The following is a 23573-nucleotide window of genomic DNA, read 5'->3' as shown; positions in this document are numbered from 1 at the left end:
GTAGAATAGTTGATTCCAGTTAGGTGAGATGTTTACTGGTTATAACATTAGATCACGAGGGTAAATTGTTGCCAATGGGGTGTCTGGTAATTTTACCTGATTATTTGACGATTACTTGCAGTTCCATTCAATTACTGGGTTTAAAGCAAAAACTTTATTTAACAAGTTTACAATTTATCAGAATTGTATTATAACTAATTAATTAGTGTTGAAATGCAATTGGTGTTACTCCTTGAGGAAATGGGGAATGCAACTGCATGTATCAGGTCCAACAAGCAACAACAAAAAGAGCCAATGGAATGGAGCACTAACCCAGAGCTTTCCAACCAGAAAGAAAACATCACTGAGCCAAGCTGTTTGGATGTTACTGATTTACTGGGCCAACAAATTTAATAATCCAGTCTACTTCCAATAATTGTGATAGAACAGTTACCAACACTTCAATCCAGTTATTCATACCAAAACCTACAAATTGCTACAGGAATGTACCAATACCTATTGCAAAAAAAAAACAGATGGAGGAACTCAGTGGGTTAAACAGCATCTGGGGGGTGGGGGAAGGAATTATCAATGTTTCAGGTCATGACCCTGTAGCAGGTCCTGGCTAAGAGTCTTTGACCAAAAACTAATTCTGTTTCTCTTCCCACAGATGCAGGCTGACCACCTATTTCCAGCATTTTCTGCTCTTATTCTAGTTTCCAGTATCAGCAGTTGATTGATTTCCATGCCTTCTCTCTCTACCATCCAAAACGCACACTCTCCCTCTCTTCCAAACACATGCTCTCTTTCCCCGTCCCAAACCCATGTTCTCTCTCTGTACTCCTGTTGCAAAATCTCTCTCTCTCTTTCCCCATCCCAATCCATGATTTCTCTCTACACCTGTCCCAAACCCATGATGTTTCTTTCTCCCTCCATCTCTCTTTCTCTCTCTGTCCCTAATATATGTTTTCTCCTCCATCCCAAAGCAACTCTCCCTGTCATCCATCTCGTACAACCCTACCACTGTCTGACTGTCTGAAAGATTGGGACTGACTTCTCAGCTTAATATGATGTTTAATATAGTTTTTTGCCCTGGAAGTGCATCAGGATACCCTGAATAAGTCAGCTTAATTGTTCACTACCAGAAAGAACATAGAACAGTAGAGCACACGAACAGGTCCTTTGGCCCACAATGTTGTGCCAAACCAATTAAGCTAATGACATCTAATCCTTTCTGTCTGCACATGGTCCATATCCCTCCATTCTCTGGATATTCATGTACCTATCTAAGATCCTCTTAAGCACCTCTGTTAAATCTGCCTCCACCGCCACCCCTAGCAATGCATTGCAGGCACCCACCACTATCGGCTTTCAAAACAAAACTTGCTCTGCACATCTCCTTTGAACTTTATCCCTCTCACCTGAAATGCATGCCCTCTACACATTTCAACCCTGGGAAAAAGAAACCAACCATCTATCTATCAATGCCTCTCATAACCTTATAAACTACTAGCAAGTGTCCTCTCAGCCTCTGCTGCTCCAGAGAAAACAACCCTTGTTTGTCCAACCTCTCCTTATGGCATGTGCCCTCTAATCCAGGCAGCATCCTGGTAAACCTCTTTTGAACCCTCTCCATAGTCTCCACATCCTTCTTATAATGGGGCAACCAGATTTGAATGCAATACTGAAAGTGAGAAGGGGACATGAAAAGGCTTTGGCGAGTAGGGTTAAGGAGAATCCCAAGGCTGTTTACTCGTATGTGAAGAGCAGAAGGATGGCTAAAGTAAAGGTAGGTCTGATTAAAGACAAAGGTGGGAAGATGTGCCTGGAAGCTGTGGAAGTGGGTGAGGTTCTCAATGAATACTTCTCTTCAGTATTCACCAAGGAGAGAGGTCTTGATCATACAGAGGACAGTGTTGGTAAGGGTAATGTTCTAGAGTATGTAGATATCAAGAGAGAGGACGTGTTGGAGCTGTTAGAAAATATTAGGACAGATAAGTCCCCGGAGCCTGACAGAATATTCCCCAGGCTGCTTCGTGAGGCGAGGGAGGAGATTGCTGAACCGTTGGCTGGGATCTTTGAGTCCTCGTTGTCCACGGGGATGGTACCGGAGGATTGGAGGGTGGCGAATGTTGTCCTCTTGTTCAAAAAAGGTAGTAGGGATAGTCCAGGGAATTACAGACCAGTGAGCTTTACGTCTGTGGTGAACAAGCTGTTGGAAAGGATTCTTAGAGATAGGATCTATGAGCATTTAGAGAATCATGGACTGATTAAGGACAGCCAGCATGGATTTGTAAAGGGAAGATCTTGCCTCACTAGCCTGATAGGGTTCTTTGAGGAGGTGACCAGGAAGATTGATGAGGGTAGTGCAGTAGATGTGGTCTACATGGATTTTAGTAAGGCGTTTGACAAGGTTCCACATGGTAGGCTTCTTCAGAAGGTCAGAGGCCAAGGGATCCAGGGAGGCTTGGCCATGTGGATTCAGAATTGGCTTGCCTGTAGAAAGGAGAGGGTTGTGATGGAGGGGGTGCATTCGGATTGGAGGGCTGTGACTAGTGGTGTCCCACTGGGATCGGTTCTGAGACGTCTACTTTTTGTTATATTTATTAATGACTTAGATGAGGGGGTAGAAGGGTGGGTTAGCAAGTTTGCAGATGACACAAAGATCGGTGGTGCTGTGGATAGTGTGGAGGGCTGTTGAAGCTTACAGAGGGATATTGATGGGATGCAGAGCTGGGCTGACAAGTGGCAGATGGAGTTCAATCCAGGGGAGTGTGAGGTCGTACATTTTGGAAGGACAAACTCCATGGCAGAATACAAGGTAAATGGCAGGATTCTGGGTAGAGTAGAGGAGCAGAGGAATCTGGGGTTCATATCCACAGATCACTGAGAGTTGCCTCACAGGTGGATAGGGTAGTTAAGAAAGCATATGGGATGTTAGCTTTCATAAGTCGGGGGATCGAGTTTAAGAGCCGCGAAGTAATGATGCAGCTTTACAAAACTCTGGTTAGACCACACTTAGAGTACTGTGTTCAGTTCTGGTCACCTCATTATAGGAAGGATGTATACAAGATATTGAGAGGAATAGATAGAGTGGACAGCCAGCACCTCTTTCCCAGGGCACCAATGCTCAATACAAGAGGGCATGGCTTTAAGATAATGGGTGGGTAGTTCAAGGGAGATGTCAGAGGGAGGTTTTTCACTCAGAGAGTGGTTGGTGCATGGAATGTGCTGCCTGGGGTGGTGGTGGAGGCTGATACGTTGGTCAAGTTCAAGAGATTGTTATTTAAGCATATGGAGGAATTTAATATAGAGGGATATATGGGAGGAAGGGGTTAGATAGTCTTAGGAGTGGTTAGAAGGTTGGCACAACTTGGTGGGCCGAAGGGCCTGTATTGTGCTGTATTGTTCTATGGTTCTATACTCCAGATGCGGTCTAACCAGAGTTTTATAAAGATGCAACATAACTTCCTGACTCAATGGCTCAACTAATAAAGGCAAGCATGCCATACACCTTCTTTACCACCCTATCGACTTGTGCGGCCACTTTCAGGGAGCTATAGACTTGGACCCCAAGATCCTTCTGTACATCAACACTTTTATGGGTCCTGCCATTAACTGTGAACTTTCCCTTTACATTTGATCTTCCAAAGTGTAATATCTTACACTTGCTCAGATTAAACTCCATCTGCCATTTCTCTGCCTATATCTGCAACTGATCTATATCCTAGTGTATCCTTTGGTAACCTTCTATGCAATCCACAATGCCACCAACTTTTTTGACATCAGCAAACTTTACTAACCCACCCATCCATGTTTTCATCCAAGTCATTTATATATATCACAAACAGCAGAGGTCCCAGTATGGATCCCTGTGGAACACCACTAGTTATGGACCTCCAGCCAGAATAAGACCCATCAACCACTACCCTCTGTCTTCAAAGATATTCTGAATCCAGATGGCCAAGTCACTGTGGAACTTCTGGATGAGCCTACCAAGAGGGACCTTGTCGAGTGCCTTACTAAAATCCATGTAGACAATATCCACAGCTCTACCCCCATCAATCACCTTCATCACCTCCTCGAAAAACTCAATCAAGTTAGTATGACATAACCTGCCCCGCACAAAGTCATGCTGACTGTCCCTAATTAGGCCATGCTTTTCCAAATGTTCATCAATCCTATACTTAACAATCCTCCCCAATAGTTTCCCTTTTGACGTGAGGCTCGCTGGTCTATAATTTCCAGGATTATCGCTATTTCCCTTCCTGAACAAAGGAATAAGAAAGGCACCTGAATAAATTTTGTTGAATTAGTTGGTCATAGGAGTGGGAGTAGGATGACTAATATTGGCTTTAGAGACTTTCCTGCTGGAATTGCACATGTGTAGATATTGAATGGAGACAGAGTTGCAAATTCTCTGTGATGCGTCTATGGATGACATATGCAGTCTGTGCTTTTACATGAAAAATGAACACTTAAGCTAGATATACAAGGTAGAGTAGTGGTAGAGTTGTAATCATATCTTAGCAAGGAACCCATAGAACAAAAACAAATGAACGGTGGAAGTTGTGTAACTTTTCGTTTCAGAACATTCCTCTCATTATAGCAAGATGTTATTTATTGAAGTATGTCCTTGTACTTTAACAAACTATTCACAGGAGCCATTTAGATATATTTTATAGTTAAAAAATTAAAATAATATAGACAAGAAATTTCTTCAGGCTCACATATGCTAAACATGATAATAGAATCAGCTTCATGTTGCACTTTGTTTCCAAAATTTGGTCTTATTGAAATTATTGCAAAGATGTACGGGTAGGTTAATTGGGTTTAAAATGGGCGGCGTGGACTCGTTGGGCCGGAAGGGCCTGCTACCACGCTGTAAATAAAATTTAAAAATTTATTTAAAACTTATTGAAATCATATTTCTTAAGCACAGTGCATTTCTTATACACCCATTATGATGTTGCAAGTTTAGTTTATGCGGCTGAAGATGAATTTCTGTCTTATAGTTAATGATATTATGAGGGTTGATTTTATAAAAATGGATCTGATGCAGACCCTTGACAACTGGGTCTGTATATTAGGTGTGATACGCTAATGAAAAATCATAGGACAGAGGTGTGTGCATGGAGTGGGGCACAAGTGCCTTCCCTAACTATTATGCACATTGAGGGGTGGTGGGGGGTGGGGAAGGAAATGAGCACATATACCTATAATGAGAACTTTTTAAGGTGCGAAGAGAAGTGAAATTTAAATTCTGCACACGCTGCTGATGTGGCTACTGGTGCCTGTATTCCTAATACCATTCCATGCAGACCTAGGCTCACATCAGTGGGGCAATTTTTGTATATGTAGTTTTACAGACTTGAGCAGAAGAGGCATTGCACACTTTGAATAAATGCCAGTTAATATGAGGCAATCTTTGCATCAGCACCTAATGTGTTTGGATTAGTATTTAAAATTGCCATCTGTTGCTTCAATGGGTAAACTTGTCAAGCTGTGGCAGGTTAGTACTTACCAAGAATGTGAGGAGATACCTCGTCTTCTTGGATGAACACATGTCTAGAACCAGGTGGGATGTCAAACATCTTTAAGTAGCCTTTGCATGTGTCAAGGTCAATTATAGAAGCAAAAAGAAAGAATACATAGTGGTGGTTAATATGGCATTCCAGTGGAATTTTGGTCTGAAGAAGGCACCATTAAGCTAATGCACATTTTGCAAATTCCAGCTAAAATAGCCAACCAGATTTGTGACACATACAACTAGGCCACATTTTCCTCTCTGCCTAGGAGGAAAAATAATGTATGTGTTTGCCACAAGGCCACCTTTTGATGTGATGACAAACTTGTAGAAAGTAATCATTGAGCCAGTGGATGAACTGAATGATGAGTGAGTTTGCAAAAGCAATGTTCTGATGCCCCTTCCTTTGATCATTATCTTTACTTACCAAAAAAATCACTTGACTGCCTTGATTCAGAGATATCAAGGTTTCTAGCTCCCTTGGGTAAAATGAATGCTCCTCTGGTTCGCCCTTAAACAAAATGGTTTTGTCAGTCTTACAAGTGATTATCTTGTTTTCATTGACTACCATTGTGATCATTATGTAAAAGAAGTAACTCTGCCACAAATGAGGTAGAGTTAATGACATATGTTTCCAGTGAAAGGCACCAGAAAGAGTTACTAGAATAAGATAGGTTATAGTCAATGAAAAAAAAAGGCAGAAATCAAAAATGTGAGAGATGTCCAGCTCAGGCCAGACTGGATACTTGCAAATATGTTTTCCCAAGGTTCCAAGCTTGTTTTGGTATTTCTTGTTTAATTTTTTACCTGTTGAAAGAGTTTGGGTAGTGATTAGCTTCTACAGAGTCACCACAATTCATGGTCAAGACAGTCATTCCTGAATATCAATCATCTTTCTGCTTCATAACATTTAAGGTTCTCTCTAATTTATGTTCTGCAACATGTTAATTATATTAGCAATCAGCAACCATAGGATATGTTCTTAAAATATACTGGTGGATTGCATCAGTCTGTGCCTTGGCCCAAAATCCAAATATTCCAACTCTGTTGTTCCACATGTCCAGGGAGAATTGTTTTCAGCGGTGTACATCTTGATAAAATAGGGCATCACCGAAATACTCAGTAAACTTCCAGATAAGATGTGCTTCACTGTCAGATAATCTTGCCTATTTTTGTAAAGGTTATTATCTTTTGATTCTTTTTCATCTGGATTCTGCCCTCATGGCAATATTCGTTGGATTTCAGATCACTGAGGAGGCAAACATATCACAGAAGTCATGTTTCCTAGGGTTTGTAATTTTCCACATGGAAAAAAGACGATAACTAAGAAATGAGAGCAGGTGTACACCATGTAGCTCTCAACCTGCTCCATTAATCAAAAAAATCATGGCTGATCTTCTGCATCAATTTCTTATTGGAAGTTACTAAATATATATGGCATTTGCTTAAAGCACCAAGAAAGGCTTTCAATGCCTCTATACACAGGTGATATCAGATCACATGGACAAAATAATACAGGTCATTGCATGAATTAGTGGCAGCGGCTACTGCATGCTTTTTGTGCACCAATCCACATCACCAGCATCATTCCAGAGTGGAAAAAGGTTATACACATGAATGGAAAACTCTGAACACAAGCCACTATTAAGGCCGACACAAAGGTTTATTTGTCTTTACATTGGTTGGAGGTCTTGCTCTCTAACTCTGTAAGTGTATTGGAGCCTGTCCAGCTTCTGCTGCAATCTGCAATCAATGTTCCACCTGAAGACTGGGAACCTTTCAATGAGGTCACCTTGCTGCTGTAGTGGATATAGCAGCAGAAACAGCAAATGATATGCAGTCAGCCATTAATTGACAAATGTTAGCTGACAAAGAGCCAACAAACAAAGTGAATAGCCTCCTTCAGCCCTGAATGATTCTAAATGAGGGCTAATACCAGTGCTTTCCATTCTCTGCTGCACCATCGGGAGCCTAGACTGAAACTGAGTTGTCAAGCTCCAGGCAGCTTTACCTTTATACCCATTATGAGAGCATCAAATCTATTGCTTGTCAGTTCTCAGGATGTACGGATGTGGCTCACTGTACACTATTGTAGAGAATGGTTCCCTTCAGTACTAAATATAGGTCTTCTTAAATAGTCCCTCGAGATCGAGGATAAGTTATTTGCACTCCAGCTGAGGAGTGGAAGATACCAGTGTGTAAATTCTTTTCATGTGGAGTGGTTATAATACATGTAGTCTTGCCAGAGGTCTTGGTCCACAGGCAAGGAGGTACAAGCATACCAGAGAGCAGACTTAGCACACATACTTTCACACACACACACACACACACACACACACACACACACACACACACACACACACACACACACACACACAAGTTGAAGAGAAGCACAGAGAGAGGGGGAGAAGGGGCGGCAGAAATCCTGTGTGTGTAGAGGGTCATTGTATTTACTGAATAATGATGGCAGCCAAGTGAGATGCTGGCAGCTGAGCAGGATGAATCCACCAACATCAACTGGAAGAAGGTTCACCAGAACCCACTCACAAGTCACCGGGAACCCACAATCTGCCAACATCAAGCAGCAGCAGGCAGTTTTTGTGGGAGTGGTCTGGGTGCTCTGGGCACTTTACATATATATGACTAGCCTGGTCTAACTCAGCTCTTCTGAAAGAATATCTTAATCCCTTAAAAGCTGTTCTGACAGTGTTGCCTTGATCAAGATTCCAACTGTGCAAAACTAGTCAGTCAGAGTACACTGCATTCTTTTGAACAACAGCAGTCCAATGTTTCTTTACTCACTTACATAGATAAAGCTCAGTCCACTGATGAAAAACATAAGGAGTGCACATTAATCAATTAAGTAGAATGACAGTACCACATCTGGTGCTGTACAATAGAAATAGAACATAAAAAATAGGAGCAGGAGTAGGCCATCTAGCCCATCGAGCCTGTTCCATGTAAAGCCCCATTCCCCATGCACTGTTATTTCTGGACATACTGTCGTTCTGGGAAAACTCTCCCAGATTGTTGAACTTATCCTGCAGTAAACTGGAAGAGATTATAAAAGGTTTTTAGTGCTGATAGAACCTTTAAGACAACTCTTAGCAGAGAAAAAAACACACTAAGGCTACAAGGGAAATATATAACCAAACTAGGCGGTCAACTTCTTTTTGTAAAGTCAACTGAAGTCAGGAAAAGCAAAGCTCCCTCTTTGCAGGCTCCCAGAGGGCAATTGGGTACTCCTACTGTGTAAGTGAGACAAGGATTGGGGAATACCCACCGCACTATCCAAGGAAGAAACTCTAATCCCTGCTAAAACTACCTATTTGAAGGGAATTCTCTCTGTGCACTGTGTGATTAAGAGAATACAAGGCTGCTTTAATTACACAAGATGTTTAAGGAAAATGTGCCCAAAGGTTACCACTGCGTTTATTACTGAGAAGCAGCAAGCTGCCCTGTCGGACACATTTATATCATCCTTCTCAATGCAGATTGCAATATCCCTATCATCTTTCTTTGGCATACATCAGCATCAATTATAAATAGCTGGGAATTTCTTGCTCTCCTGCTTAACTGCCAGAAGGCGAGTGGAAAGCCCCTTAATATATCCTCTGTTTCTGTCAAAATATAGAATAGCTAAGAAAATTCCGTATTTCTCTGGCATAGATCAAACTGGATTATAATCAGCAGTACTTCTGTACGAGTTATCCTAATTGGTGGCAGTTCAGAAAACACCCACGAAAATTCTGCTAAGTTCAATGTAGATCAAAATATTCCTACCCAGTTTCTTTGGTGTTCTGGTGAATGTTCCTTTCACAGTTCTGCAGTGAGAGTTGTCCCCACCACATACTCCACATTTGTCATCCACTTTGTTTGAACCAATTTCTTTGTCACATCCCACTTTCTGTAGAGGCAAAACTTTAATCAACATAGCAGCAAAATACGGCATTAAAATAGAATAAGACATAAGAGTGTTTGGAACTGGGATTGGCCATTTAGCTCTTTGAGTTTATCCTGTCAGTGAATTAGATCACAGATGAGCTCACCATAAAATCTTTGTATCTGCTTTCGCTCTATATCTAATGCTTCCTTTACCTAATAAATTCTTGATCTTGAAAGCGTCAATTGATCTAGTAACCACTGCCATTTAAGGAACAAAGTTACAGATTTCTACCAACATTTGGGTAAAGAAACTGTTTTAGTTTACTTGTGAATGCCCAGCTCTATTTCTCTTGCCAGAACCCAAGGTTTTTTTTAACCTATATTATCAGTTTTTGCAACATTCTTAAAGTCTCAATATCTCCAAACCCATTGGAATAAAAGTCAAGTTTTTGCAAACAGCCTCCTTAATTAAATATGTTAAGCTTCAATTTTATTCTGGTGAACCTTGACCATGCTATGTCTTGGCTAATATATCCTTCTTGAGTTGTGATGCATGACCCCTTTTGTATAAATTAAGTTCCTGGATAGAGAAAAGACTGATCTCAATATCATAAGACAGAACCTGGCAAAAATAGACCTGGAGCAACTATTTACAGGTAGGTTTACAACTGTCAATTGGGAAGTATTCAAATGTGAAATACTGAGAATCCAGGTCCAACGTATTCCTGTAAGGGATAAAAAGAAATTACAACAAATTCAGGGAACCCTGGATGTCAATGAATATTGAGGGCTGGATAAACAAAAATAAGTAGGCACATCATAGGTAAAATAGGGAAGGCTCTTCAGGAATATAGAAAGTGTAAGAAGGTACTTAAATAAGCAATCAGGAGGGCAAAATGGGATATGAAATACTGGCGGGCAGCATTGAGGAAAATCCCAAAGCTTTTTATACTGTAAGTACGTTAAAGGCAAGAATGTACCAGGGGAATAGTAGAGCCCATTCAGGTCCAAAATAGCAATCTGTGTGAAACCAGAGGACTTGGATGAGTCTCAAATAAATACTTTTCAGCTGCATCCACAAAGGAGAAGGATACTGTAGCTACAGTATGCAGGGAGGAGGACAGTGAAATTCTAGAACATGTTAATGTTAAAGAGGGGGAGGTTTTTGGTATCTTAGTGGGTTTAGATGAAGGTAGCACTGTTGATGTAGTCTTCAGTAACTCCTTTGCCAAGGTTCAACATGTGAGGATGTTTAGTATCTGGAATGTACTGTCTGAGTGGGTGTGGAAGCAGGTATTCTCTCAACATTAAAGAAGTATCTAGGCAAGCACTTGAATTGCCAAGGCACACATGGCAATAGACCAAATGCTGGTTAAGTGGAATTAACGCAGACGGGTAATTGATGGTCAGCATGGAAATGGTGAGCCAAAGAGTCCACCTCTGTGCTGTATGACTCTTTGAGTTATCTGGGAGAGGGATGTAGTTGGTGACTAAGGAGTGCAATTTGTGACTCAGACCAAAGAGAACAGTTTCAAACTTCCTAATATTTATTTGAAGGAAATATGTGCTCATGTAGCACTAGATATTGGACAAACACTCTTCAGAGTCAGGGTGGGAGTGGTCAAGAGGCTTGATTGCAAGATGAAGATGAGTGCCATCAATATGGTAAGCAATGGAAACTAATGCCAAGGAGCTGCACTGGTGGTGATGCACAGGGTTAATTTATTTATTGATGTTACATGGGGGAAGGGGGGAGAGATAGGTATCATGCTTCCCCATCCATCCTGCAGACACTCAGTCACAAAGCTGCTGAATCTGAACAGAACTGTCTCGGATCATTTGAATCTTTTCCACATCTTGAAGAATGTTCAAGAACAACCAAATGAAGGGGATTTATTTCTGCATTAGCAGAATGGTTCCTTAAACTCATACACACAGCATATAAGTCATGTGTCCAGAAACCCTGCATCAGAAAATGGACTAAAATATTGGCTCAGCAACCTTCATTTTTCAAAAGTCAGATCACAGAATTACCTCAATATCTGTTTTATTGGCATAGATAATATGGTGAAGGCTTTCCATGTAAATGCTTGAACCAAGTTATAGATCTTACTCACCACACATTCCCCTCTTACACAGATGCTATAGGGATCTTTATAGGAACAGCGAGTACCGTCATGAACCAACTGTTTCATGTAGACGACTCCTCCCATTTCCTTGGATTGACAATATAGATGGCATCTCTTTATTGCTAATAAGAATCAGTATGATTAGATTGCTTTAAATGCCTCAAAGTCTTTTTGAAGCTTGTTTTGGTAAGTGCAAAGATAGTGACTTAACTTACAGTCAGGATGTTCGTATGGAAGCCAATGGTGTTTGGTATTCTGATATTCGTAGTATGAATTCCGTTGTTGACATTGTTGTGCTCGGAAGTCTTCATAATGGTGTGGACAATCTTCTTTGTTACACAGTTGATATTCATAGTTTACCCCAGGACAATCCTGACCACCATTGGCAGGCCTGATCACAATAATGCAATGATGTTACTGTATACAAAGGATTCTACAAGTGCTATCAGTGAATCTTAATACAATTAGGTTTTGGGTAGAATATTTCCCAAAATTTGATATTATCATGACGTATCATTGAGAATTTTACTACTGACACTTCGCCAGGAGTATTCATTATTCATCTCAAAGCAAGAACTGCCCCACACAATTCAAAGTCACCCACAAGGTTATATTTGTAATTATACATAATCAGTACTTAAAGCAGTGTTTTGTCTAATTTCAATAAAACACAATTAAAATTCAATCCTATGAATATGTATGCTATGTGCCCGTGATGCTGCTGCAAATAAGTTTTCCATTGCACCTGTGCGTACATGTACTTGTGCAATAAAACAATAAACTTGACTTTGACTTTGATGTATCCCTTTTTTAGAAGCTACGTTTTGCCTTTTAATTCTTAATGCCTTTTAATTCTTAATGCCTTATAATTTCCAATGCAGCTTCCACTCTCCATGTGGCACAGAGATCGAGTTGGTTTCAGGAACACAGTACAAATCCTTCCAATTGAGTCACACAGCATGGAAACAGGCCTTTCGGCCTAACAAGTCCACGCTGACCTGCACCTATCTATACTAATCCCATTTTATCTTCCCTATATCCCCACAAACTTTCCCCATATTATACCCCTTCACTTTCTACTGGGGACAATTTATAGTGATCAATTAACTATCAATCCACAAATATTTGCAATGTGGGAGGAAACTAGAGCATCTGGGAAGACCCACAAGGTAGAATGTACAAACTCCACACAGACAGCACCAAAGTCAGGATTGAACCTGGGTCGTGGAGCTCTGAGGTAGCAGCTCCATTGTGCTGCCTATATTGTCCAGACTCTTAAGACTTCCAAAACTAACAACTGTCTCATTTTGCTAGGTTTTTGAATATTAAGGAAATCGAGCAATATGAAGATAGTTTAGGAAAGTGGCACTGAGGCAAAAATACAACCATAATATTTTGAAAGGTGGGAGTAGGGTGGCTGGGGGTGACTGGTCTACCCTTACTGCTCTTTCTTAAATTCTTTTCCAAACTTTTATTTTCTTTATTGAGTCTCTCACATTAATTTCCATGTGCTGCACTTGTCCACATGGGCATCATTGAGAAAGAATGTGTACCCTATGCACCCTCGTGCAGGATACTTCACAGTGTGCCCTGATGCTCACAGTGACAGTGGTCTGATCATTTCCTTTGCGTCTGCCATGTAGAGCTCACTTTGACAGTGACCACTCACTTCCAAGCAGATATCAGCCAAATGGGACAGCAGCTCAGCCTACAGCTGCCATTTGTGAACAAGCAAATGGCCTTCTACTGCTTCTAAATGAGAGATAACCATGATGGCAATTTTAAGGAGATTTTCTTTTGGCGACCCCAATTTGGTATCGGGCCAGAACATAGCACCCATTTAACACACCAAAAATGTATGAAATCCAAATTCTAGGAGACAGAATCTATTTAAAGGATGTGGGAGCACAGGGAGACCTGCAGTGTCCCTGATGATTACACCTGTGAGGAGTGTATCCAGCTGCAGCTCCTTACAGACCACATTAGGGAACTGGAGTTGGAGCTGGATGACTTTCGGATCATTCGGGAAACTGAGATGTTAGACAGGAGTTACCAGGAGGCAGTCACACTTAGGTTGCAGGATGCAGGTAGCTGGGTGACCCTCAGGAGAGGGACAGGGAATAGGCATTCAGTGCAGGGTACCCCTGTGGCCGTTCCCCTCAATAACAAGTATATCATATTGGGTACTGTTGGGGGGGAAGCCACAGCAGCCTTGTCTCTAGCACTTAGTCTGGCTCTGTGGCACAGAAGGGAAGCAGGGAGAAGAGGATTGCGGTAGTGATAGGGGATTCAATGGTTAGTGGAACAGGCAGAAGATCCTGTAGACAAGAACGAGGCCCCTGGATGGTATATTGCCTCCCAGATGCCAGGGTCAGAGACGTCTCGGATCGAGTCCACAACATTCTTAAGGGGGACGGTGAGCAGCTAGAAGTCGTGGTACAATTGGTACCAACAACATAGATAAGAAAAGGGATGAGGTCCTGAAGAGGGAATATAGGGAGTTAGGAAGGAAGCTAAGAAGCAGGACCTTAAGGGTGGATATGGCAAATGAATGAGTGACTGAAGAGTTGGTGCAGGGGCAGGGTTTCAGATTTGTGGATCACTGGGATCTCTTCTGGGGAAGGAATGACCTGTACAAAAGGGACAGGTTACACCTAAACTCAAGAGGAACCAATGTCCTTGCAGGCAGGTTTGCTAGAGCTGTTGGGGAGGGTTTAAACTAGGTTGGCAGGGGGATGGGAACCAGAGTGTTAGGTCAGATGATGGAGCAGTTAGTGTAAAGGCAGATGCGATGTGCAGAGAGACTGTGAGGAAGGATAGGCAGTGGATAGGGCATACATGCAGTCTGTTCGATGGGTTGAAATGTGTTTACTTTAATGCGAGAAGTATTAAGAATAAAAGTGATGAACTTAGAGCATGGATCAGCATGTGGAATTACGATGTTGTGGCCATTACAGAGACTTGGCTGTCACAAGGGCAGAATTGGCTGCTTGATGTTCTGGGGTTTAGATGTTTCAAAAGGGATAGGGAGGGAGGTAAAAGTGGGGGGGGGGGGGGGTGTGACATTGCTAACCAGGGATAGTATCACAGCTGCAGAAAGGGAGGGCATTGTGGAGGGATGGACAACTGAGTCAGTGTGGGTGGAAGTCAAAAACAGGAAGGGAGCAAGCACTCTATTAGGAGTATTCTGTAGGCCCCCCAATAGCCACTGGGACACTGAGGAACAGATAAGTAGGCAGATTTTGCAAAGGTGCAAAAATAACAGGGTTGTTGTCGTGGGTGACTTCAACTTCCCTAATATTGATTGGTGCCTCCTTAGTGCAAAAAGCTTAGATGGGGCAGAATTTGTTAGGTGTGTCCAGGAAGGATTCCTGACACAGTATGTGGACAGGCCGACTTGAAGAGAGCTCATTCTGGATCTATTACTAGGTAAAGAACCTGGTCAGGTAACAGACCGCTCAGTGGGCGAGCATTTCGGAGATAGTGACTACAATTCCCTGACCTTTAGCATAGCCATGGAGAGGGATAGGAGCAGATGATATGGGAAAGTATTTAATTCGGGGATGGCTAATTATGACGGTATTAGGCAGGAACTTGGGAGCATAAATTGGGGACAGATGTTCTCAGGGAAATGCACAGAAGAAATATGGAGGCTATTTATGGAATGCTTGCATGGGGTTCTGGATAGGTTTGTCCCACTGAGACAGGGAAAGGATTGTAGGGTAAAGGAACCATGGTTGACAAGAGAGATGGAACATTTAGTCAAGAGGAAGAAGGAAGCATACTTAAGGTTTAGGAAGCAAAGATCAGGCAGAGCTCCTGAGAATTATAAGGTAGCCAGAAAGGAGCTTAAGATAGGACTTAGGAGAGCTAGAAGGGGACATGAGAAGGCCTGGGTGAGTAGAATTAAGGAAAACCCCAAGGTATTTTACACATATGTGAAGAACAGGAGGATGATTTTGAGTGAGGTAGGACCGCCTCAGGAATAAAGGGGAAACATGTTCCTGGAGGCGGAGGAGGTAGGGGAGGTCCTTAATGAATACTTGCTTCAGTGTTCACTAGGGAGAGAGACTTTGATGAATGTGAGGTCAATATAGACAGGCTAATGTACTGAGCATGTTGAGGTTAAGAAAGAGGTAGTGTTGGAGATTCTGAAAAACATTAGGATAGAGTAAGTCCCCGGGACTGGACGGGATAAACCCAGTTTACTACATGAAGCGAGGCAAGACATTGCTGGGGCGTTGACAATGATATTTGCGTCCTCCCTGGCCACAGGTGCGGTACCAGAGGATTGGAGGATGGCAAATGCTGTTCCCTTGTTCAAGGAAGGTAATAGGGATAATCCTAGGAATTATAGACCAGTGAGTCTTACGACAGTGGTGGACAAGCTATTGGAGAGGATTCTTAGGGGCAGGATTTACAAGCATTTGGAGAAGCATAGTATTATAGAAGGATAGTCAGCATGGCTTTGTGAGAGGCAGGTTGTGCCTCACAAACTTAATTGAGTTTTTCGAGGAGGTGACAAAACAAAATGATGAAGTGGTGGATGTGGTGTATATGGACTTTAGTAAGGCATTTGACAAGGTTCCCCATGGTAGGCTCATCCAGAAAGTCATGAGGCATGGGATCCATGGAGACTTGGCTACATGGATTCAGAAGGCAAAGGATGGTAGTAGATGGGGAATATTCGACCTGGAGGTGACTAGTGGTGTTCCGCAGGGAATCTGGTTTGGGACCCCTGCTCTTTGTGATTTTTATAAATGACTTGGATGAGGAAGTGGAGTGATGGGTTGTTAAGTTTGCAAATGACATGAAGGTTGGAGGTGTTGTGGATAGTGTAGAAGATTGTCGTAGGTTGCAGCAGGACATAGACAGGATGTGGAGCTGGGCAGAAGAAGTGACAGATGGAGTTCAATCCCGACAATTATGAAGTGATGCACTTTGGAAAATTGAACTTGGAGGTGGAGTACAAGGTTAATGGCTGGATTCTTAGCAATGTGGAGGAACAGAGGGATCTTGGGGTCCAAGTCCAAAGATCCCTCAAAGTTGCCCCACAAGATGATAGGGTGGTTAAGAAGGTGTATGTTATGCTGGCCTTCATTAGTTGGGGATTAAGTTCAAGAGCCATGAGGTAATGTTGCAGCTCTATAAAGCTCTGACTAGACCACACTTAGAGTATTGTGTTCAGTTCTGGTCACCTCATTATTGGAAGGATGTGGAAGCTTTAGAGAGGGTGATGCTAACTACAAGCATAAAACAAATCTGTTATTTTCCATGAGGTTTGATTGTTCAGGGGAGTTACTCAATCATCTTCACAATTACTGAGACAGCACTATCACTACACTCAGCCTTTAACAAAACATCCATCATTCCTGACATCACTTACGCTGGGTTATCGCACTGGCGAGTTCTAAATTGGACGCCACAGGTGCGAGAACAGGACCCAAGTTTGTTCCACGATCCCCAGTTGCTGCCTGGATTAGAGAACATGTCTTATGAGGAAAGGCTGAGCGAGCTGGGGCCTTGCTCTTTGGAGCGACGCAGGATGAGAGGCAACTTGACCGAGGTGTATAAGATAATGAGGGGCATACAAAGAGTGGACAGCCACCAGCTTTTCCCCAGGATGGCAATGGCCAATACCAGAGAATACCAGTTTAAGGTCAGAGGAGGAAAGTTTAGGGGAGATGTTTACACAGAGAGTCATGAGTGCCTAGAACGCACTACCAGGGGTGGTGGTAGAGGCTGATACAATAGGGACATTTAAAAGACACTTAGATAGGCACATGGATGTATGAAAATTGGAGGGTTATAGGATGTGTAGGAGGGAAGTGTTAGATGGATCACCGAGTAGGTTTATAGGCGTGGGCACAACATCATTGGCTGAAGGGCACGTACTGTGCTGTGTGTGTTATGTTCTATGCTAAAGTGTGGAAGAAAGAGATTATGTCAGAAACTACAGCAACTTCTCCCAACAGAAATAAAAAGTGATTTCTCCAGAAAATTTCAGTGAGTGGTGGATCATTATCTGCAAACTACAAGCATAAAATAAATCTGTTATTTTCCACGAGGTTTGATTGTTCAGGGGAGTTACTCAATCATCTTCACAATTACTGAGACAGCACTATCACTACACTCAGCCTTTTACAAAACATCCGTCATTCCTGATACCACTTACTCTGGATTATTGCACTGGCGAGTTCTAAATCGGACGCCTGATCCACAGGTGCGAGAACAGGACCCAAGTTTGCTCCACGATCCCCAGTTGCCATCCTGCTTTAACTGCTCTGAGGTCTTCCACAAACAGTGACCCTGGTAGCACCACTGTTGGTTCAAATCAAACATTTTCAGTGTTGGATACTGTACTATTGAGAAGGCTAATTATGAATACAGGCAGATAAGAGTTGTACAGCACATATTCTGGTGGCCATGCATGATTGCATTCTCAGATGATTTACTGCAGTGGTTCTTAAACTGCAACCCACGACCCAATGTGGGAGCTGAAGAAGCGGGTCTGGCCCACCTTGTCTAACAGTCTGTGTGCATACTTGTGGTCAGTGTATGTCTGCATTCACAATGGTGACGCCAGGGCTTTCATGCTCTGAAGTTTGCTTTTTACATATCTTTATTTTCATTGATCATGGTTTTGTGAGCCTACACCAGCCAGCCCACTAGGTCTGTAGGTGTTCAGACAGGGGTCTCTATGCGAAGTTATATTTCCAAGACTTCTCTCATTTTATAACAACATAGGAGAAAGCCAGTTGGCCCACTGAGACAATGCTGTCTCTCAGAATGTTCCCATCTGTCCTATTCCTTTCCCCCCTTATTTCTTTGAAATGTATTATCTTTTGCACATCCGTCAACTTCCCCTCCCCTCCCCCAATTCTCCAACCACCCACCTACACTTGGAATAATTTGCAATAGCCAATTAACTTATCAAGTGCAGACCTTTGCAATCTTGGAGAAAGCCAGAGCACCAGGGGAAGCCCACGCAATCACAAGAAGTGTAAATGCCACGCACACAGCACCTGAGCTTAGAATCGAAGCTGTGTTTGTGGAGTCATGAGGCAGCACTGTTAGCTTCTGTGTCACTTTCACACTCTGCTCTGAGCAATAACTGCCTTCAACAATTAAAGTGCTGAAAGCAACTAAAGTGTCAAATGATTGACCACATGACTGGTTTTCATATTTTCAAAGACAATCAGTAGACATATTTGGTCACCTGGAAAAGGAAAACCCTGTCACAATCAAATATACTGTGGCATGGGCATTGAGAAGGCAGTGAGTCATTGTTTTGGGGTCCTCATAAAGAAAAGTTTAAGTAAATCCTTTAATTTACATTATCACCCTGTAAGTGCATTGCTACATCATGCAATATTACAGTGTTAGTGCTTTGGACTGGATTGCCATAGAGTCATAGAGAAGTACAGTAGGGACACAGGCCCTTCAGCCTAACAAGTCCCTGCCAACTAACAGCCACCCATTTACATTAACCCTGCATTAATCCCATATTATTTCTATTCTTACCACATGCCCAGCACCTACCCACAGATTCTACCAATCATCTACAAACCAGAGGCAATTTACAGAAGCTAATTAACCTACCACCCCATGTCTTTGGGATGTGGGATGAAACCAGAGGACGCAGAAGAAACCCATGTGATCAGAGAAAGAACATGCAAACTCTACCCTAGACAGCACCCAAGATCAGGATTTAACCCAGGTCTCAGGCACTGCAGGGCAGTGGCTATACTAACTGCACCACTGTGCCAGACGGTTTTTCTTTTTGCATTTGCCTGTGGCCACAAGTTTTGTGGAGTGACACCCTCTTCATGGGTCACGCTCACTTCTCACTTCTGCGTTTGTGCAATGTAACACAGAATTTGGGAACAGCTGGAGGTCAGTGCTGAGTCCAGGGATGGTGCACAAACATTCTAGGATGAGGGCTAATGCACTTTGTATCTTGACCCCCTGTTTTACATGAGGGCTGGTTGGCATAGGTGTCATGTAATTCATTTAAATGAGGTCACCAGCATTAATTCAAAAGGCAAGTTCATGTAAGCTGCTTGGATACACTAGTTAATATCTACATCACTGAACTCTGTTTCTCTGGGGTCTTATTTCCATGGTTGAAAAGGCAGTGACAGTTGTGGGAACCTACAATAAATTCCAGCTTATTTGATCTCTAGTTCTGATTGACAAAGTAGTTACATTTTGGACTGTAGAATAGGTTTGTGAAAAACTTGATAGAGGATGTACAACAGATGCCAAGAGAAACATTTGATATGGTAGGGTGGCATTGCACTGATCAGGTTGGAAGATATACTGCACTTTCCTCACCAACATGATCTTGTTGTCCTAGTAGTTGAGAATTAGATCTGCAATGTTTCAGTTACTACTGGTAACAAATATCATAAGACCATAAGACATAGGAGCAGAATTAGGCCATTTGGCCCATTGAGTCTGCTCCGCCACTCGATCATGGCTGATTTATTATTCCCTTTAAACCCCATTCTCCTGCCTTCTCCCTGTAACCTTTGACACCCTTAGTAATCAAGAAGCTATCAACTTCCACTTTAAATATACCCAATGACTTTGCCTCCACAGCCGTCTGTGGCAATGAATTCCACAGATTCACCTCCCCCTGGCTAAAGAAATTCCTCTTCATCTCTATTGTAAAGAGACGTCCTTTTATTCTGAGGCTGTGCCCTCTGGTCCGAGACTGTCCCACTACTGGAAACATCTTCTCCACACCCACTCTATCCAGGCCTTTCAAATATTCAGTAGGTTTCAATGAGCTACCCCCTCATCCTTCTAAACTCCAATGAGTACAAGCCCAGAGCTATCAAGCGCTCCTCATACGTTAACCCTTTCATTCCCAGGATCATTCTCGTAAACCTCCTCTGGACACCCTCCAACGCCAGCACATCCTTCCTTGAATATGGGGCCCAAAACTGCACAATACTCCAAATGTGGTCTGGCCAATGCCTTATAAAGCCTCAGCATTACATCCACCTGTCTTTGTATCGTCTGCATACTTGGTCACAAAGCCCTCAATTCCATCATCCAGATCATTAACATATAATGTGAAAAGTAGTGGACCTAACACCAACCCCTGATGAGCACCACTAGTCAAAGGCCTTCTGAAAATCCAAGTAAACAGCATCCACTGACTGTCTATCTATCTGTTAATTCATCAAAGGACTCCAACAGATTTATCAGGCAAGATCTCCTCTTAAGGAAACCATGCTGACTTCAGCCTATTTTATCATGTGCTTCCAAGTACCCCGAATCTCATCCTTAATAATGGACTCTAACATCTTACCAACCACTGAGGTCAGGCTAACCAGCCTATTATTTCCTGTCTTTGGCCTCCTTCCCTTCTGAAAGAGTGGAGTGACATTTGCAATTTTCTAGTACTCTGGAACCATTCCTGACTCTAGTGATTCTTGAAAGATCATTACTAATGCCTCCACAATCTCTTCAGCTACCTCTTTCAGAACTCTGGGATGTAGTCCATCTGGTCCAGGTGACTTATCTACCTTCAGACCTTTCAGCTTCCCAAGCACCTTCTCCTTAGTAATAGTGAGTACACTCACTTCTGCCTCCTGACTCTCTCAAGTTTCTGGCATGTTGCTGGTGTCTTCCACAGTGAAGACTGAAGCAAAATACTTATTCAGTTTGTCTGCTATTTCTTTGATCCCCATTACTACTTCTCCAATGTCATTTTCCAGTGGTCCAATGTCCACTCTTGCCTCTCTTCTACTCTTTATATATCTGAAAAAACTTTTGCTATCCTCTTTTATATTATTGGCTAATTTCATCTTTTCTCCCTTTATTGCTTTTTTAGTTGCCTTCTGTTGGTTTTTAAAAGCTTCCCAACCCTCTAGCTTCCCGCTAGTTTTTGCAATATTGTATGCCCTATCTTTTGCTTTTATGCTGTCTTTGACTTCCCTTGTCAGCCACGGTTGCCTCATCCTCCCTTTAGAATGCTTCTTCTTCTTTGCAATGAAATGATCCTGTGTCTTCCGAATTACTCCCAGAAACTCCTGCTAATGCTGCTCTACTCTCATCCCTGCTAGGGTCCCCTTCCAATCGACTTTGGCCAGCTCCTCTCTCATGCTTCTGTAGTTACCTTTACTCAACTCTAATACCAATACATCTGATTTTAGCTTCTCCCTCTCAAACTGCAGGGTTAATTCTATTACATTATGATCACTGCCTCCTAAGGGTTCCTTTATCTTAAGCTCCCTAATCAAATCTGGTTGATTGCACACCAAATCCAGTATTGCCTTTTTCCTAGTGGGCTCGACCACAAGCTGCTCTCAAAAGCTATCTCATAGGCATTCTACAAATTCCTTCTCTTGGGAGTCAGTACCAACCTGATTTTCCAGGTCTATCTGCATATTGAAGTCCCCCATGACCACTGTAACATTGCCTTTCTTACATATCATTTTATATCATTTTCCCCAAATATAATTTTCCTCAAAACAGATAACTGTCTCCAAGAGCTACCTCACCTTTCCAGGAGCACACTCTGTTCCATCCAAGGGAGGTCCTTTCTTTGTCTTGCAGAAGAATGGGTTTTCAGGGTGGCTGCACCATAACTGCTTGCATGGATCAAAGGTTCGAAACTGTAAGACAAGGAAATTAAATTCCCTTTTTCTTACACGCCAATTTTCAACAATTAGCTGAATGCTGTTATTTATAGTGTTAAGGTTCCTAATCAAAGTATATTTGGCTTCCACATATTGAAAATAAAATAGTAAGTGGCCAATTACCTACCACCTCTCACATCTTTGGGATGTGGGAGGAAACTGTAGCGCCTGCAGAAAACCCATGCAGTCAACTGGACAGAAACCACGATCAGGGCGGAATCGGGGTCTCTGGTAGTCTGGCGTTGAGAGACAGTGACTCTAGTAGCTGCACCACTGTGCCACCCCACAGTGGTGCAGACATGTATATAACACTATAAGATTCACTTTATGCATTGTGTTCCTTCTATTAAGTTTCTACACTGGGAGCACTGGTTCAAGAGCTTTGATGAGGAAATGCATTTGTTTGATTTTCTGAAGCAGTATTTAGAGAGTCATAAAGTTCTACAGCACAGAACCAGAACCTTCGGCCCAACTCGCCCATACCAACAAAGTTGCCACCTTCATTTGGACCCATTTGCCTACATTTGGCCCATATGCCTCTAAACCTTTTCTAGCCATGAACCTATCTAGATGTCTTTTCAACATTGTAACTATACCCACCTCTACCACTTCTTCTGGCAGCTCGTTCCACATACCCACCACCTTCTGGACCACCTTCAGTTATTCCAGCAGTTTGTTATTTGTTGGGACCTTTGTTGTTTGTGGTATATATAAAAGACTTGGATGGTAATGTAGTGGGTATGATTAGTAAGTATGCAGACGACACAAAAATTAGTGAAGTCGTAGATAGTGAAGAAGGTTGTCTAAGGATACGGTGGGATATAGATCAGCTGAAAAGTTGGGTAAAATAGTGGCAGGTGGAATTTAATCCAGGCAAGTGTGGGGTAGTGCACTTTGGGATGGCAAATGCTGGTATGACATATATAGAGTAAATGGCAGGGATTTCAGTAGCATGGATTGACAGAGAAACTTTGGGGTGCAGGTCCATAGCTCCTTGAAAGTGTCGACATAGGTGGCTAGGGTAGTGAGAAAGGCATTTGGTATGCCTGCTTTCATGGTTGGAGGCAGTGAGTATAAGAGTTGGGATGTTAATTAGACTGCACTTAGAGTACTGTATATAGTTCTGGTCACCACACTACAGGAAGGATGTGGTGGCATGAGAGACAGTGCAATAGAGATTCACCAGGATGTTGCCTGGAATTGAGTGTTGTAGTTATGAGGAGAGATTGATTAGACTGGGTTTATTCTCACTGGAATGTGGAGGCTAAGGGGTGGGCTTATTGGAGTTTATAAATAATGAGCGGCATAGATATCCTATAACTAGAGGTTTAACATGAGAGGGGAAAAAGTTAAAGGAGATCTGAGGGGTAAATTTTTCACACAGAGAGTGGTGAATAT

General features: G+C 42.4%; 1 protein-coding gene across 1 annotated transcript in view; it reads right to left on the bottom strand.

The window, feature by feature from the left end:
• LOC127572394 (A disintegrin and metalloproteinase with thrombospondin motifs 3-like) overlaps positions 1–23573 on the bottom strand; it is a 299522-nt gene that overhangs the window by 31353 nt on the left and 244596 nt on the right. Inside the window, 6 exon segments of the mRNA XM_052019585.1 lie at positions 5504–5584; positions 9290–9413; positions 11509–11642; positions 11736–11911; positions 17696–17841; positions 22038–22151. Of these exon segments, the coding sequence (XP_051875545.1) occupies positions 5504–5584; positions 9290–9413; positions 11509–11642; positions 11736–11911; positions 17696–17841; positions 22038–22151 (775 nt within the window).

Source organism: Pristis pectinata, chromosome 7, assembly GCF_009764475.1.
Source record: "Pristis pectinata isolate sPriPec2 chromosome 7, sPriPec2.1.pri, whole genome shotgun sequence".
Taxonomy (NCBI): Eukaryota; Metazoa; Chordata; class Chondrichthyes; order Rhinopristiformes; family Pristidae; genus Pristis; species Pristis pectinata.
The sequence above is the reverse complement of the archived record's forward strand: the minus strand, read 5'-3'. Positions and strand labels throughout refer to the sequence as shown.